Here is a 15618-nt window from a genome sequence, read left to right on the forward strand (position 1 = left end):
TAGCGTTTTTAATAAATAATCTTTGGAATCATCTTTAATATATATCAAAATCAGCAATTGACACTTTCAACTATAGCTTTCGATAATAAGATATCGTTCTAAATCTACAAAGACTAAGTGACCGACGTTCAACATCGTTCGATTCATCAACTCTTCCGAACTTGAGGTGAGGCCCTGGTCCAGAATTGTACTGACGCAGACCGACACGATCCGACGGCTCTCAATTTCGTCGACCGATTCACCTAAAGATAAGTCAATCTGAGTGATAATCTTCGAAATTGAACGAATTCTTGTTTCACCTTTATAATCAAAATTTACTTCAGTAATATTCATTTAAAAGCAAGTCTAGAATTGGTGGCTAGCTTCACTACCCCCAATTAAATCATACTTATTGTTTCCAAGATTTAACCAACAAGAATTAACAACAGGATATATAATTGATTTAAGATAATCTAAAAAGAGAAATACAATATCGAATAATCACGACCAGTTAGTTATAACCATCGTTCAGAGTAGATGTTCCTGGTACCAAATAATCATATCCTTTAAAATAGAATAACAGATAATTTGCCAAAACCCGCAAACGGTCAAATTTAGTGATTCTGCAGCTTCTCTGCATTTGAATATAAATTCGTCCGTCGGCGTGGATCGTTATATAAACTCAAACGCTTTATAAATTGTTACTTTCGGCTTTTATGTCATTATCACCATTCATTGTTATCAGACATTTTAACCACCAAATCATACAGAATATACTTCATCTTTTACCAGTTAAATCATGATAAACCATTTAGTTTGAACGACCTTTTTCCCATTTTCATTATTATAAAATTGCCTCAACAATTTAAACAAACCTCACAGACCTGTACAGGACTATAGCAACATGATCATGCAAATTACCGGCTTATCGAAAGGTGGGTCTTTTCTTAGTTTTAATATTTATTCATTGTCGTTACGTGGGAGCTTGATTATTCAATTCATCATTAACTACCACTGCTCAGTACACTCTCACCCCCACGTAACAGTGTAACTCATCCTATCAAAGAAAAATTAGGAAACAAAACAATAACTTACAAGACAATCGTCCGATAACACTGGGAGACCAATCTCCACTCTCCAGATCTCCCCTCGTCTCGGCGTTGGTTGCCTTTCAAAAAGTGCTCAAAATGCCCTCCAGCAGCTGCGGCGCAGTAACCGAGCCGGTCGTAGAAGGCATTTGTCGTGTTGGATATGATATCCGGAGACAGGTTCTGCAGGATGTCCAAGATCCTAGCTTGCAGTGCGGCAAAGTATTCAATCCTATCTTGGGCATACAGGACATTTTTCAAATGGCCCCACAAGCCGTAGTCAGAGGGAGTGAGATTAGGTGAACGGGCTGGCCACTCGACCTCCGGGCTTGCCCTACCAATCCAGCGTCCAGGGAATTGTTGGTCGAGGTGATCACGCACCGCACGTGTGAAGTGCGGTGAGGCTCCATCCTGCTAAAACCAAACAGGTTCGCCTCAAACACAGAAAATGATACGTTACTTGTAGTAAGCATAAAATTATTCATTTTAAAATCAGTCGCACTCTGCTAATAATAACGCCAGCTCGACATGATAAAATACACTCACCATTTCTTCTTCAATCAGCCTAAGAGCCGGTACGATCCTCTCTCTCAGCAACCAGAGGTACTTCTCACCGTTGAGGTTTCCATCAATGAAAAATGGCCCAATGAACCGATTGCCAATCGCGCTGAGCCATACGTTGAGCTTCCACGGGTACTGCGTGCCCGCCTGACTGAACAGACGAGGGTTGTTTCGACACCAGGCTCTGGTGTTCTGCCTGTTCGGTTTCCTGACAAGTATCACTGTACTTTCATCAGAGAAACAAATGCGACTCAACAAGCCCTCGTCTGCGTTCAGACGTTCTATCATCTCTTGGCTGAAGCAAAGACGACTATCGTTATCACCAGCCAAGAGTTCTTGATGGACTTGAAAATTGTACGATCTGTACTTAGCTTCACACAATACTCTTCTGACCGACGCGTCTGATATTTCTAAATCCTGGGTGATGCGGCTGATCGGCTTGAATAGATCCTCTTCGACGGTCAAGCAGATGTCCGGCTTGGTATCCCAGCTCAGCTGACGGTTTGGTTGAGAGATTTTCCTGGTCCTCTCGTCGACACTACCCGATTTTTCAAATTTTAGGACCAGATTCCTAATGTTCGCTAACGAGGGTGTCGGTCGATTCGGGTGTGTGACGGCGAAATGGTCCTGATTTTCCCGATAAGACAGGCCCTGGTAATGATGTTTCACCAACTCCACTTTTTCCTGCACAGAAAACGTGTAATTAGGCATTTTTTATCTAATGAACACGATTAAAAAATTCACAAAAGGATCAAGGTAATTGCCAGACACGTGGTTGAAGACGCGCGATCTTTTTGCAAAGTGGTCAATTTACGCGAGCGGGGTCGTTTATATTCGCGAGTGGGAAAGTTACGAAACTCTGGAGAAAGATGATTATATTGGCTGATACCAGTCGCGATCGTTGCCCTCATCCAATCAAATTCTGGTATCACCAGAATCGTGGTTTTCACGCCCACCCAGTGTCGCCGGTATGCACAGAATTAGGATACGAACTATCTGGTTAAATACCACGTGGTGATCTGTCTCTGAGTTTCAATTCTAAAAATCGATGTCCCTCTTCATCATTACGTAGGAAAACAAGGAAATAGTTTTGCGATGTGATCGGCGATGTTTATTCACCTCGTATTCAGCGGTTCTCGTGAACGAATTTCAGTAACCTCGCGACCATACCGTGACATTCGCGACCATATTGTGAATTTGCTATTCGAAGAATTTGGTTGATTTCGGAAAAATTTAGACTATGAAAAAACTCTACGATACAAATTCAACAAATGGTATTCACAAAAGCAATACGTCAAACGATATCTAACGATCAGTAATTTGTGATTGTAATTTTCGAGCATTAAGCCAGGTGATGTCTGGTGGCAATGCGTCTCATTAACGATTTATGTTTTGTGCATTTCATTGGAAATAAGTTGTCTCCAAAAATACCAAAAGATCCTGTCTGATAATAATAGCTTCTAATATTTTCAGGTACGAAATAATTCATTTTCAAAGCGGGACTAAATTTGTCAGGCATGGAAGCATGTAGGTAAATTTCCATTCACGTGATCTTTGACAATGACAACATTTTAACATATATCCAATGATAAAATTCGTTTTTTTTCAGCAGGCTCGAAGCTTAAACTTTGATTAACATGAGGAAAATTATACCTTACCTGATGGTCAAAACGTTTAGGTGGCAAGGATCCTGGTTTCTCTGATGAAAATACGGTGATACTTGTCAGGAACCCGAACAGGCAGAACACCAGAGCCTGGTGTCGAAACAACCCTCGTCTGTTCATTCAGGCGGGCACGCAGTACCCGTTGAAGCTCAACGTCTGGCTCGGCGCGATTGGCAATCGGTTCATTGGGCCATTTTTCATTGATGGAAACCTCAACGGTGAGAAGTACCTCTGGTTGCTGAGAGAGAGGATCGTACCGGCTCTTAGGCTGATTGAAGAAGAAATGGTGAGTGTATTTTATCATGTCAAGCTGGCGTTATTATTAGCAGAGTGCGTCTGATTTTAAAATGAATAATTTTATGCTTACTACAAGTAACGTATCATTTCCTGTGTTTGGGGCGAACCTGTTTGGTTTCAGCAGGATGGAGCCTCACCGCACTTCACACGTGCGGTGCGTGATTACCTCGACCAACAATTCCCTGGACGCTGGATTGGTAGGGCAAGCCCGGAGGTCGAGTGGCCAGCCCGTTCACCTAATCTCACTCCCTCTGACTACGGCTTGTGGGGCCATTTGAAAAATGTCCTGTATGCCCAAGATAGGATTAAATACTTTGCCGCACTGCAAGCTAGGATCTTGGACATCCTGCAGAATCTGTTTCCGGATATCATATCCAACACGACAAATGCCTTTTACGACCGGCTCGGTTACTGCGCCGCAGCTGCTGGAGGGCATTTTGAGCACTTTTTGAAAGGCAACCAACGGCCAGACGAGGGGTGATCTGAAGAGTGGAGATTGGCCTCCCAGTGTTATCGGACGATTGTCTTGTAAGTTATTGTTTTGTTTTCTAATTTTTCTTTAATAGCATGAGTTACACTGTAATATTAACTGTTGTTCTTTTTCTCTTTTTATTCTTGGATATCTGGTGAACCCTCTTTGTTAACGGAACATTGATTGTTGTACAATGGAGCTGTAAAAACTTTGTCAACTAATCGATGATGTCGGCGAGGATTTTTGTGAGTATTGCGTCGGGTACGTTTTCCGTTAATTGCTACTCTTTGTCCTCCTCAGCTTCTTGTTTAAGATGAATGATTTCTTTATTCCTTGTTACTCATTTCTTTCATTTATTTCATGTTCATCGGCACTGATTACTCTTCTGGAGCACTGCACCGTAACGAATCTACTCTGGAAATACCTTCTACTGGGTCTCAACCATTCACTTATTTTTAATTTTATGTAAATAAAGAATCTGTTTACAATAAACATTGTTTTTACTTACCTACCTCTGTTTGTCCAGACTCCCACTTGTTAATGACATTTCACGTTGAATTTCAGATTTCTTCTTTCAATAAATAACACTCAGTTTCCGATATCGACCACGGTATTGCTGAACGATACTATTCTTCTTAGACAATTCACGCTACGTAAAAATAAACAGCACCATAACCTCAATCCACGGCTTTACACGCGAGAGATTTACAGCTTTTGTTTCATTTTGTGTACGTTGGCGCCTTGCTCAGCAGACGAAAACATCACCGCGGGGCGATTTCACCGACCAATGAGATCAAATTATTTGGCGCATGCGCGTTGTATGTATAGTTTCAAGAGATTGTCCCGGTGTATGTGACCACTGTAAAATTCATCAAATTTCAATACATTTTTTCCATCCGTACTATTAGTGTCCGGTACTAGGGGACACTTCTCTGACAGCCTAGTTTTTGTTACTAAATAAAATTGTATTTTATTCTCAGTTCAACGTCATATACTAATTCAAAAAGTCCCTATATTGTTAAACATACTTTAAAGATTATAACAAAAATAAAAATAATTATGTTTTCACTTAAATAACGATTTTATTAACGAATAACCTTAGGTGTCCGGTACTGGGGGACTTCCCCCTAATCTCATCATCGACTGTGCTGATTGAAAATTTGGAGCAGGATTGTCCTCCACAGTGTTTGCACTGTTGAGTGCACAGCAGCCGTTTTTCGGCAGCTGCACCGATTGTAAAATTTCGAAGTAAAATCTAATAATTACGAACACCCCTATTGGCTGAATGTATATAATGTATTAGGCCAAGCAACAGAGCAGAAAAAGAGCCGAAATTTGAAGTGAATACTACTTGACAACTGACTGTGCAATTATGCGTGAGACAGTTAGTAGATGAAAACTGCATACTTCATCTTCATAGCATTTGGTATCTAATCGTCCGATCGGGTCGATCGACCCCGCATTTTCTGTGTCATTCAGTTCTCTACAATTCTCCCATTCACATCGTTGGGATTGCTTGATTAGTTTCAGTTTTATACGCAAAAACTGTATGTCATGTAAAAATGCTATTATGCTTGGCCTTTATAGATATACCTATATATAATACATATCCGCATGCTCCCTCGTTCTTCGCGCCGAGGAGAATACAATTTATCATGTTGTGAAAGAAGACGCTTTACCAACACATGTTCGCTACTTTCACGAACGATCATTCGGCTGAGTATAGGAGGTATATGTGGCGGCGCGTGGAGGGGACACAAAGCGGGCACGCTGAGCCTGCTCCTATATCTATATATACATCGATGCGGTGACTCATATCAGCCGGTTTTGTTCCTTTTTGAGGCACTTTCGTTTCATTCGCGCCTCACAATTCACCTATTGTTTTGACAAAAAAAGCGTTGAGTAATTTTTTGTGCGTTTTCGTTCTGGGTACAACATTTTGAATTAAACGCATTTGAAATTTTTCGGTGCGTTGTTTGCAATGTTCCCGGGGTCAGAGTGCAAACAAATTATCACCATTCGATTCAGCGTCATCGAATTACCCTACCATCAAGTTTGCAGCTCTTGTGCACAACTGCAATATTTTAGACGTTTTGACTGGCCTATAACTCTGGAGCGGAGCAGCAGCGCCATCTTTCGGAATGTGGGATGACAGAAACTAATATCCCGTAGAGAAATACGTGTAATCATATGGGACAACTTGTTTTATTAAATAACGTTTTTAGCTTTAATGTTCGTTTGCAATCTATAAATAATGGTCATTATCATTAGAAGCGGGTTTCAGGAGGTTGTTTTAGATGTATTCCGAAAAAAAAGTGTATCGAAAGGGCAAAAATTATTGGATTCTTTTCACGTATCCGATCCGGGAGAAAATCTATGACGAAGCATATCGCCGTGTCCTTGGTACTGTTTTAAGGGAAACGCCAGGGGCAGAAAGTAAAAAAAAAAATGAAAATTGTTACCAAGTAACAATTGAGGTAAGGCATGGTAAAAAAAATAACCTCAAAAACAATTGGCGAGTTGTTTGTGCACATTAAACGCCAAACCTTAACGAGTGTTGTATCGATAAAAGCTTTTTGTATTGGTTTCTTTTCTTTGGTGGCTTTAGTTCATTTTCTGTCGTGATTTTTTTGTTTCTTCACTTTTAAGCTAAACGCTTTAAAAAATATTTACGGACACTGTTAAGTCTATATTCACTGGTTTCATAGAAAAATTAACTAATTGTGTTTGGATCTTCACTTTTACGACATTCAATCGTGTACTTACGTTTGAAGACGCACTGTTGTGATCCACTTAGTTTTCCTGTCTACTTCCCAGGCGATCCCTGGGAATCGGTAAGACTTTAACTCGGGATTCTTCCGTTCACTATTTAAGCATCCAACGACACAACACATACGGTTAGACCCTTTTTTTAATAATAATTTGGTAGAAACACTTGCTTTGGTGCTCATTTTCACAGCTTCTATAACCCCACTGATTCGAACAGTGACCGCAAGGGCAGCGCTGTCGGAGTTACGTGCGTAGCATATACGCTGCTTTTGTCTTGCTTAACTGCATTTTTTGTGCGACTTTGCTGTCGGAAAATACGACTTTCATCAATGACGTACTGCTTGTGATATTTCTGAGAGACTTGTGACACATGATTGTATGCAGGCACCATAAGACCTCTGCCTCTGTGGTCCGATCGTTCAAAATAAAGCGTTTCATTCCCTGCGATTTCGGATGATGTATTGCAATGCACCGCACAAGCAGAAGAACGTATTTTGCTTCCGCAATTGTCATCGCTTGGAGTCGTTGGACATTGCCACGGATTTTTGTAGTCAATTATCTGTGATGGCACGTTATTAACCACGTTGAGAAAGTTCAATACAGGTATCGTGTTCGTGGATTCATTTTCAATCATACTATTGTTGGCTATTATCGGAAGAAAGCTCGCCGTGACTTGACTCTTTGCAATTTCTTTGTGTTTTTTATCATTCATGTGACTTTTTAAGGCCTGCTGACCCATGTTACTCAGAAAGAATGTTGTGCTACATTATAGAGCACCGCGCAGAAAATTTGTCGGTCAGGACCGGCTCTAACCATAATAAGATACTTTTTGCAACAGTGTGCGTAAAATTCAATTTTACACCTCGATATTCGGGGTGTAAAATACTACTTTCTTCAACACTGTGCGTAAAAATCAATTTTACACCTTGCAGGCGTAAAATAAAAAATTCGTTTTTTTACGTTCAAACATCCTAATGATACACAGGAAAGAAAATTAGAGGGCCCTAAAATGCGGGCGTAAAATAATAACTGAAATTTCTTACGCCTGCATTTGAAAATTAAGTTCATAATCAATTGGACACTTCAAATCCTACCTTACCGACTCTACCAATAATGTGTCCATGAGTGTGTGTGTCACCCGCTTCCATGCGTAACCATATAATCAGTCCCGCTTTGATTATCCACGATACAACACGTGCTCAATCTTTCCGTATAATCGTTAGTATGAAATGAGTGATAGTAACTCTATTCCGGACGGTATTTTGGCAGCGGCTGAAGATGCGGTGAGCCAATTGCTTCCAGATAAATCGAAGATTATTTACCGCGCGTGTTACGATGATTTTCGAAAGTGGTTGAAAAATAACAAAATAAAATCTTTCGATGAAAAAGTGTTTTTGCATACTTTCACGGACTTTCACAAAACTTTGTATCTTCGACTCTATGGTCGAAATATTCAGTGTTGAAAACAATGTTGAACATTGAACATACCATAGATATCAGTAGCTACAATAAGTTGCAAGCTTACTTGAAAAAATTGCACACCAAATACACACCGAAAAAAGCCAAAGTTTTTTCACCAGCTGAAATAAAAACATTTCTAGAAGAAGCTCCTGACAAAGAATTTTTGGTTACAAAGGTAAGTTTTCAAATTTTCGTGTAAAAAAGAAAAGAAAAGAAAAGAAAACATTCAATTACGGTGAATGAATATTCAATTATCCGTAGGTTGCTCTTATTCTTGGCATACATGGGGCATGCAGAGGTCAAGAGCTTCATGGTTTGACTATGGATAATAGTAAACTACACGACGCCTATCTCGTTGCGACAATACCCGATACGAAAACACATTCACCAAGAACCTTCGTGCTCGAAGGTAAATACCACAAGATCGTGACCGACTACATGCTATTAAGACCGAAACATACACCAATAACAAAACTTTTCATCGGTTACCGCAACGGCAAGTACTGTAATCAACCAACGGGGAAGAATTTAATCGGTGGTATGCCGAAAAAAATTGCCACATGGTTAGAGTTAAAAAATCCTGAATTGTATACAGGACACAGTTTTAGGCGTTCTTCAGCCACTCTGCTCGTAGATTCGGGAGCTGACATCGCGACGTTGAAAAGACATGGTAGATGGAAATCCACGCAAGTAGCCGAAGGGTACATCAAAAATTCCGTGAACAACAAAAGAAAAATTGGAAAACAACTAACAGATGCGATTGATGAAGACTCTGATGAAAGTTCCAAGAAAAAATCAAAAAAACAAACTACCGTTATAACAGTTACCAAAAAAAACGGTCCAAATAAAAGATTAATACAAGCATCGAATTATGTTTTAGCGTCTATGTAATTATGTTCGACTATAAGTCAAATAAATTTGTTAATTTTCATAATTTTTATACTTTGATTGTTAATTGTCAAAAGATTATTTGACACGGATCTGTTAATTTTTATAATTTTTATAATTTGATTGTTAATCGATAAAAGATTATTGAACATGAATTTAATAATTTTGTAAACCATCCCATTTATAAACAAAAGTTCTGAAAACAGTATTATGATAAGATTCATTAATGTATCGATGTGATAAATGTTCAGAATAAAAAATGAATTACGTTTTTTGAACTAAAAAACTTGAACTAAAATATTTTACGTTGAAAGGGACTTCGCCGCCCTCGACCCCCCGGCGGGGGCTTCGCCCCTAGACCCCACCGCGCAGCACAGTGGTCTGTCAAAGGTCGACTTTTCCAAGCTCTTTGGACACGGGGACTACATTACTGATATTTGACCGAATTTTCCGCACACTGTTGTAAAAAATATCGTGTGCACCACAGGCGTACGATTTACCCCCTCGTGTGATCGGCGCAGCCCTCGGGCCGGCTTTGCTGGCCCTCGCGCGCGGCGTTCAGCACTCAGGTGTAAAACCGTCATTTACGCCCTAGGCACATAATATATTATTCTTTGGTCCATGTTTGGTTAAAGCAGCATTTCTTAGCAGTAGTGTATATATGAGAGTTCTAACTCAAAGATGGCGGCGCTCCTCCCTAGCTCCCCCCTAGCTCCCCCCTAGCCCCCCCACCCCGACTCACGGCGCACCCTCTCTCCGCGCACCCCCCCCCCCCCCCCGGTCATTTTCGGCGGCTATTCCCATAGGATTTGACACACACACACACACACACAAAAAAAAAATAATTCCTGTCGAGACTTGTTTGGCGCCGGAAAGCCGCACATAAATGGGATAGGGTAAAAACCCGCTAGATCTATTGAAAAAATTCCAAGAAATTGCTCTTTGAGATGGTGCCGACAATGCACTTAAACCAATCTGGGGCAGTGGGGGAGTGGTCCCCATAAAAATTCCTCGCACAATATGCGTGTCGAAACTTGTCCAATGGAAAAATTGTAGTGGGGGTGGGTGGTATATAAAGCGTACGTCTATCGTGATCGTCAGATGTTCTCTGTTCTCATCGTATTCTCATTGTGAACTGTTCTCGCTCGTGAAATAACCTCGAAACGCGATGGATCTAGCAAAAGTTAACTACGTCAGCCGCCTGGAGAATCTGCCAACCAAGAAGATGTCCGAACTCAAAATTGGGGGAGTGTATGACGTCATCGGGTTACGACTGGTCAAAACAAAATTCGGGGTACGTGTTCTGGCGACAATCGATGGAGAATACAACGTCTTCTTACCACCGAGAATCGCAAGAGTTCTACAAGAAGATTCCAGTCAGCTGACTGAAATGTGTAGCATGGCCGGCGAAAATCGTCTGCAAATGAAATACCTTGGTGGAGAATTCAACAAGTTCGAATTTTCATGCAGTTATGCGCCTTAAATGAACTATGCGATCCCCCTCTACTTCCACAAAATTCATCCACGAGGGGGTAAAAGCGGGTGTGCTGGAGATGGAATAGTCAGTCTTCCACATACAATCCATCAGTATATAATCGAGCGCAACATTCCCACTCCTCAACATGGCGATGATCCTAGACGTGCAATGTTTTATCGGTCATAACATGAAGTTTGTACCCAAGGAAGTCGCAGTCGTGAATGTAAACGGGTCGGGTCTGGATTACATCATTTTCAAGCCGCCCTATGATTTGGCAAGCCTACCACTTGAATTCAGAGCTACCAATGTATGGTTGACGCACAATCACCACGGAATATCATGGAACGCGGGCAACAAATCTCACGAGGATGTGACGAAGATTGTGAGAAAAATGGTTGAAAATGCGTGTTACGTATACGTCAAAGGGGCGGAGAAGAAAGCATGGCTGACGGAGATCGTCGATGGTACAACGAGGGTTATTAATATGGAAGATTTGCATATCATACCCCCTGAAATGGAAAAATTGAGGTATATGGAAGCGGCATCGTGGCACGACGCGAACCATGGATACTCTCCAGCGAATAACCTCCAGAAAGCAGCAGCGCCAGGCTGAATTTGGTATGATGACAACTCTGAATACATCCCGGCATACAATTGCGCCTTTGAAAATGTGCAGCGACTAAGGAGTTGGTATTCGAAGGAGTGTACCAGCTCCCTCGAGAAATCCTTCCGTCTGTACAAAGAATTGGACGGTTTAAAGGGAATGATGTCCGAGGATATAGCTTTTTTACCAAAAGAATTTATCTGCACGTTCGCATCAAACTCCATCAATGATGCGTGGGATAAACTACCAGAGAATATGAAAATGGACCACGCCGTCGCAAGGTTCCGCAGATGTAGCATACATTACACACCAGGACCCGATGGCGATATCGTGGATGGACCGAATCCTCTAAATAAAGACTGTCCAGGTTGCAATCATGTGTATAGATAATATGGACAATATTTACCAAAATAACAATAGAATTTATTACAATATATACAATTATATTCGGGTTTATATGTAGAATATTCAATAGAATTAATCCCAATTATATCATAGCTTATACATAGAATTAAAAAAATGTACTATTCGATAAAATTATAATGTAGAAATAGGATACATTACAAATATATATCTTGTAACGTGGCATTTTTACTGCGCGTTCCACACGGCTCCCCGATCTCTAGACGGACCCTAAACTTAGGGATCCCGCGGAGCAGACCGTGGCTCATTTAGAAAAAGAGCGCCAGGAGAACGGTCACGCATCCGAGACTCTGAGAGGGGACCATAGTCGGTCTAGCGAATAAGACTATTCAGGATTTTAGTTTATTTTTTTTTTTTTTTTGGGTGGCGAGTAAATGCGGCCTCAGACAGGGGATTGGCAGCAAATTCGAACGACGTTACCGGATGGCAATCGCGGCGGATCGCGACGAAAGGAGGGCCTTACACGAGGCTACGGAGAGAGCGTCAACGGAGAGCTCTGCAGCGAGGGAACCACTGATATATATATACACCGGATTGGATATTACCGTATACTCTACGTGTAAGCTCGTGCGTCCAATTGAACAATTGAATTTCCGCCATCTTGTACAGAAAGTTGTCACAAAATGCGCGCTAGATTTGAACTGCGTAATATATGCTATTTGGATCTAACGATATATTCGTCACACAAAAAAGTTTTTGACGAGTAAAATAATGTTTGATACATTAAATGAAGAACAAATCATTTTTTCGAAAGTATATTATTATTTACAATTATATGGTGTAAAAGATCATTAAATAATTTGACGAAAAACTTGTATTTAAGCGTGATTTTTCTTTATGTTCAAAAGAAGTCCTCAATTCTAAGAAGTTTCCGTCCATTATCCTTCATCCTATGGTGGGCTGAATTCCATACGGATTATTCAAAAATTTGTATAACACTAATTCAACCGTCAGGGAATCCATTTACCATCCATTGATCATCAAAGTGGAGCTTAAGACATGTAAAAAAAGTTTTGAATTAAATTATATCGAATTGGGTGGGTAAAAACTTTATTCAAAAATATGGAGAATAAAACATTCCTTGCAAACGTTAAGGCATTTTTATAGAGTTGCGTGCGATAAACTACAACCGTAATATAATTAGTAGTATCAATCCACGATCCATTCACATGAAGAAAAAGTTACAAGCACAATCAAAAGAAAATAAAAAAGATGTACATATCTGAGCATGCAAATCAGGTACAAATGTGTAGGTGATCATGTAATTTGGTTACATTCACTGTGGTGGGCCGATCGGATTCATCCTGAAATTCGGTCTGCTGCAAGTTTTCACCTACAGATAAGTTACTAATAAATAACGACAATGGAAATACACAGAAATGTGTCACACACGATTTTTCTGTAACAGAGCACTTTATAATCTGTAGGTAATTAACCGCTTCGACGGCATTGACGCAATAGTGCATCACATCAACGTGTCTTTATGCACACTGAGTTTTCTCTGACCTAAAAGGGATTAATAGTTTCAGATCTTACCAAATAACGTTGGGATACTGCCTTTTCGTAAAGTTATATAATTTTTACTTTTCTTCTGAAAGCAAGAGGGTTCAAAGTGGTCGGAACACAGAAAGCTATCACTTGATGGGGACCACGGTCCAATGTTTATATTTGCGATCCACTGCTTCATAATATCAGGTTCATCCAATGGGAACCTACATAACAAGCAAAGTTTAAATTTATTAATTCACACGTTATGTTGCATTGAGTAACGGTACTTACTTGAAGAATGAAGAGCCACGTCCATATTCCCTTAATCGGTGACAAGATGAACACTCTGATTTTGGGTTGTCAAATATAGTTGGTACACTGTTCTTTTTCAATGTAATTAGGAATCCTGTTCTATCGAAGCAGTCATTTGTAAAATGAGCTGAACACAATGTGCTATTTCGGTTTGGCTTCCAGTCCTTCCTCTTCATTTCTTTTAACCACTGCTGAAGGCGCAACACATCTTTCACGGGAAATCTACATATCGAATTATAATTTAATCCCTGAGTCAATAATACCCGAGTTTTCAATTTCAATTATAATCAGATTGGTTCATAATTCAAATATTGTGAATTTTTACTGACACGATTCGTACGTTATAATACTCGTTAAATATAATTAGTAAATACTTCGTATGCTGACATAACCTCTGCAAGTTATCATTTGCAGAACGCTTCAGCGTTGTATACTCACTTGTGAAATGATCGCCCACAATATTTTGATTCCTTTGTTTTGCAAAAAACGCAGCTACTCATTGTTACCTCAATAATTGTTACTGTAATTTTCCATCGCAATCGATTATATACACATACATATATCACGTATATATATATATATATATATATATATATCTGAAGTGACAAGAATCTGTACAAAATGGCTACCGTTCAATTGGCGTGACGGCACCACGCTTAATCCAATCCAGTTTATGTATATATATCAGTGGAGGGAACCCAAGGCGGACGAGATTCCCGTTGGTGGCCGGCGAGCCGCAGCCCCCCCCCCCCCCCCCGTCGGCCAACTGACGACAGGTGCCCGCGCGAAGTCGTCACCACGCCACTCTCGAGCTACGGGGTACCAGAGACTGGCCAGCCAATCAACACCCCGCGACAGCGGAATTCAACGATAGCGATACGATAGGCTGTAAGAGTTTCGTAACGAGAACCCCAATTAGATCGGAAGAATTTTGACTACGGATAGCGCCCATGTTCGGGGCATGTTCGAATTGCGGCTCCGATTTGCAGGACTCGCCACTTGAGTCCTGGCGACGTTACGTGGTGAGTGAAACAGTCGAAAGTAAAAGTTAGCAAAAGAAAAAAAAAAAACCAGATATTGTGTACGATGGCAGAAACGGGAGTCGGGGAATTCCTCGTGTGGCTGCGGAGCGATAAGCGCTTGTAATTCTTTGCGAGCATATTTCGAGCGCAAATTAAATTGGCACACTGGTAAACGGTCGGCCCACTTAATCCTTGAGTTAGAGTAGCGCTCGAAATTTGTTTGCCGATCTCCTTGATGATGACCGTAGCCTGAGTTTTCGCGATAACGCGTAGAATCAAGTTGATCCCTGTAAAGTCTCGCGTAGAGTCACGGTTTCGAGTGGGGAACAATTTCGGTTCGAAATTGAGTGTGGCCAAATTCCGCTGCACGGGGTCTCGTCGAGTCTGCGTATGTAAAAAGGGTCACCTCTCGTGGGGGTCGCGTGTTACTGTGCGTAGATGCTCGGTTTAGCGGGAAGGGTTGCGAACTTTGTGGAAATAGTGACTACGACTGGAGCTCGGATGCGTCATAATACGCTACACACCCGCACGATCAGAAAAGCTTCCTAGAGTTATTAATTCGGTCGTGATTAGCGCGTCGAGCCACGTCTTGTTGGTTTATTTTATGAATTCTTGTGCATCAGTAAGGTGGCGACTAGCGCCCGTAGAAGTAAGACATCACCTAGATTGAATCACGATCGCGATTAGCGCGTCGATTATGATCTCGATCACGTTTTTGTCTAGCGGTTTATGATTAAGTGAAGATTAGCGTCGTAGTAGAGGACAATCGCGGGCAGCGCATCGAGTCAAAATTTTGTTTTTGGTTTTTGCGAGTTAGGGTATTATTAAGACGGCGACTAGCGCACGTAGGCCGTAGAGGTCTCCTAGAGTTATTCATTTTTTTTTCTTTATATTATTTTGCTTGTTCCTCCCTTTCTTGTTTCTTTTGGGTTGAAGTTAAGCATTTGTATTTAGAATCGCGAAGAACGACTTTCGCAGCAGTATTACTATTTTTATTCTTATTTGTTTTTTTGTATTATCGCTGACGAGAAATATATTATTGGAATTTTATCGTGCTTTGGCCAAATCACGCGTTGGCTTACTTGTGTTGTATCTCTCTCTACCCAAAAATTA

At 40.8% G+C, this 15618-nt stretch overlaps 1 protein-coding gene across 6 annotated transcripts; it reads right to left on the reverse strand.

Annotated features, from left to right (window-relative positions):
* Positions 1–12421: 12421 nt before the first annotated feature.
* On the reverse strand, positions 12422–14154 carry LOC124303726 (peroxynitrite isomerase THAP4-like). Of its 6 annotated transcripts, XM_046761306.1 has the most exons (5): positions 13922–14078; positions 13463–13705; positions 13220–13395; positions 12906–13016; positions 12445–12674 (listed from the first exon to the last, which is right to left on the reverse strand). In XM_046761306.1, exons 1-4 carry the CDS (start codon positions 13981–13983, stop codon positions 12919–12921), a joined length of 579 nt encoding a protein of 192 aa, XP_046617262.1. In that variant the 5' UTR covers positions 13984–14078; the 3' UTR covers positions 12445–12674; positions 12906–12918. The 6 variants fall into 6 exon arrangements, 3 of the variants coding, with proteins under 3 accessions (XP_046617263.1, XP_046617262.1, XP_046617264.1); XM_046761307.1 differs by lacking the exon at positions 12906–13016 and having other exon boundaries at positions 12422–12674; positions 13922–14081; XR_006907971.1 differs by lacking the exons at positions 12445–12674; positions 13922–14078 and adding an exon at positions 14113–14154 and having other exon boundaries at positions 12909–13016.
* Between the last annotated feature and the right edge of the window lie 1464 nt (positions 14155–15618).

This window comes from Neodiprion virginianus, chromosome 4 (assembly GCF_021901495.1).
Source record: "Neodiprion virginianus isolate iyNeoVirg1 chromosome 4, iyNeoVirg1.1, whole genome shotgun sequence".
Taxonomy (NCBI): Eukaryota; Metazoa; Arthropoda; class Insecta; order Hymenoptera; family Diprionidae; genus Neodiprion; species Neodiprion virginianus.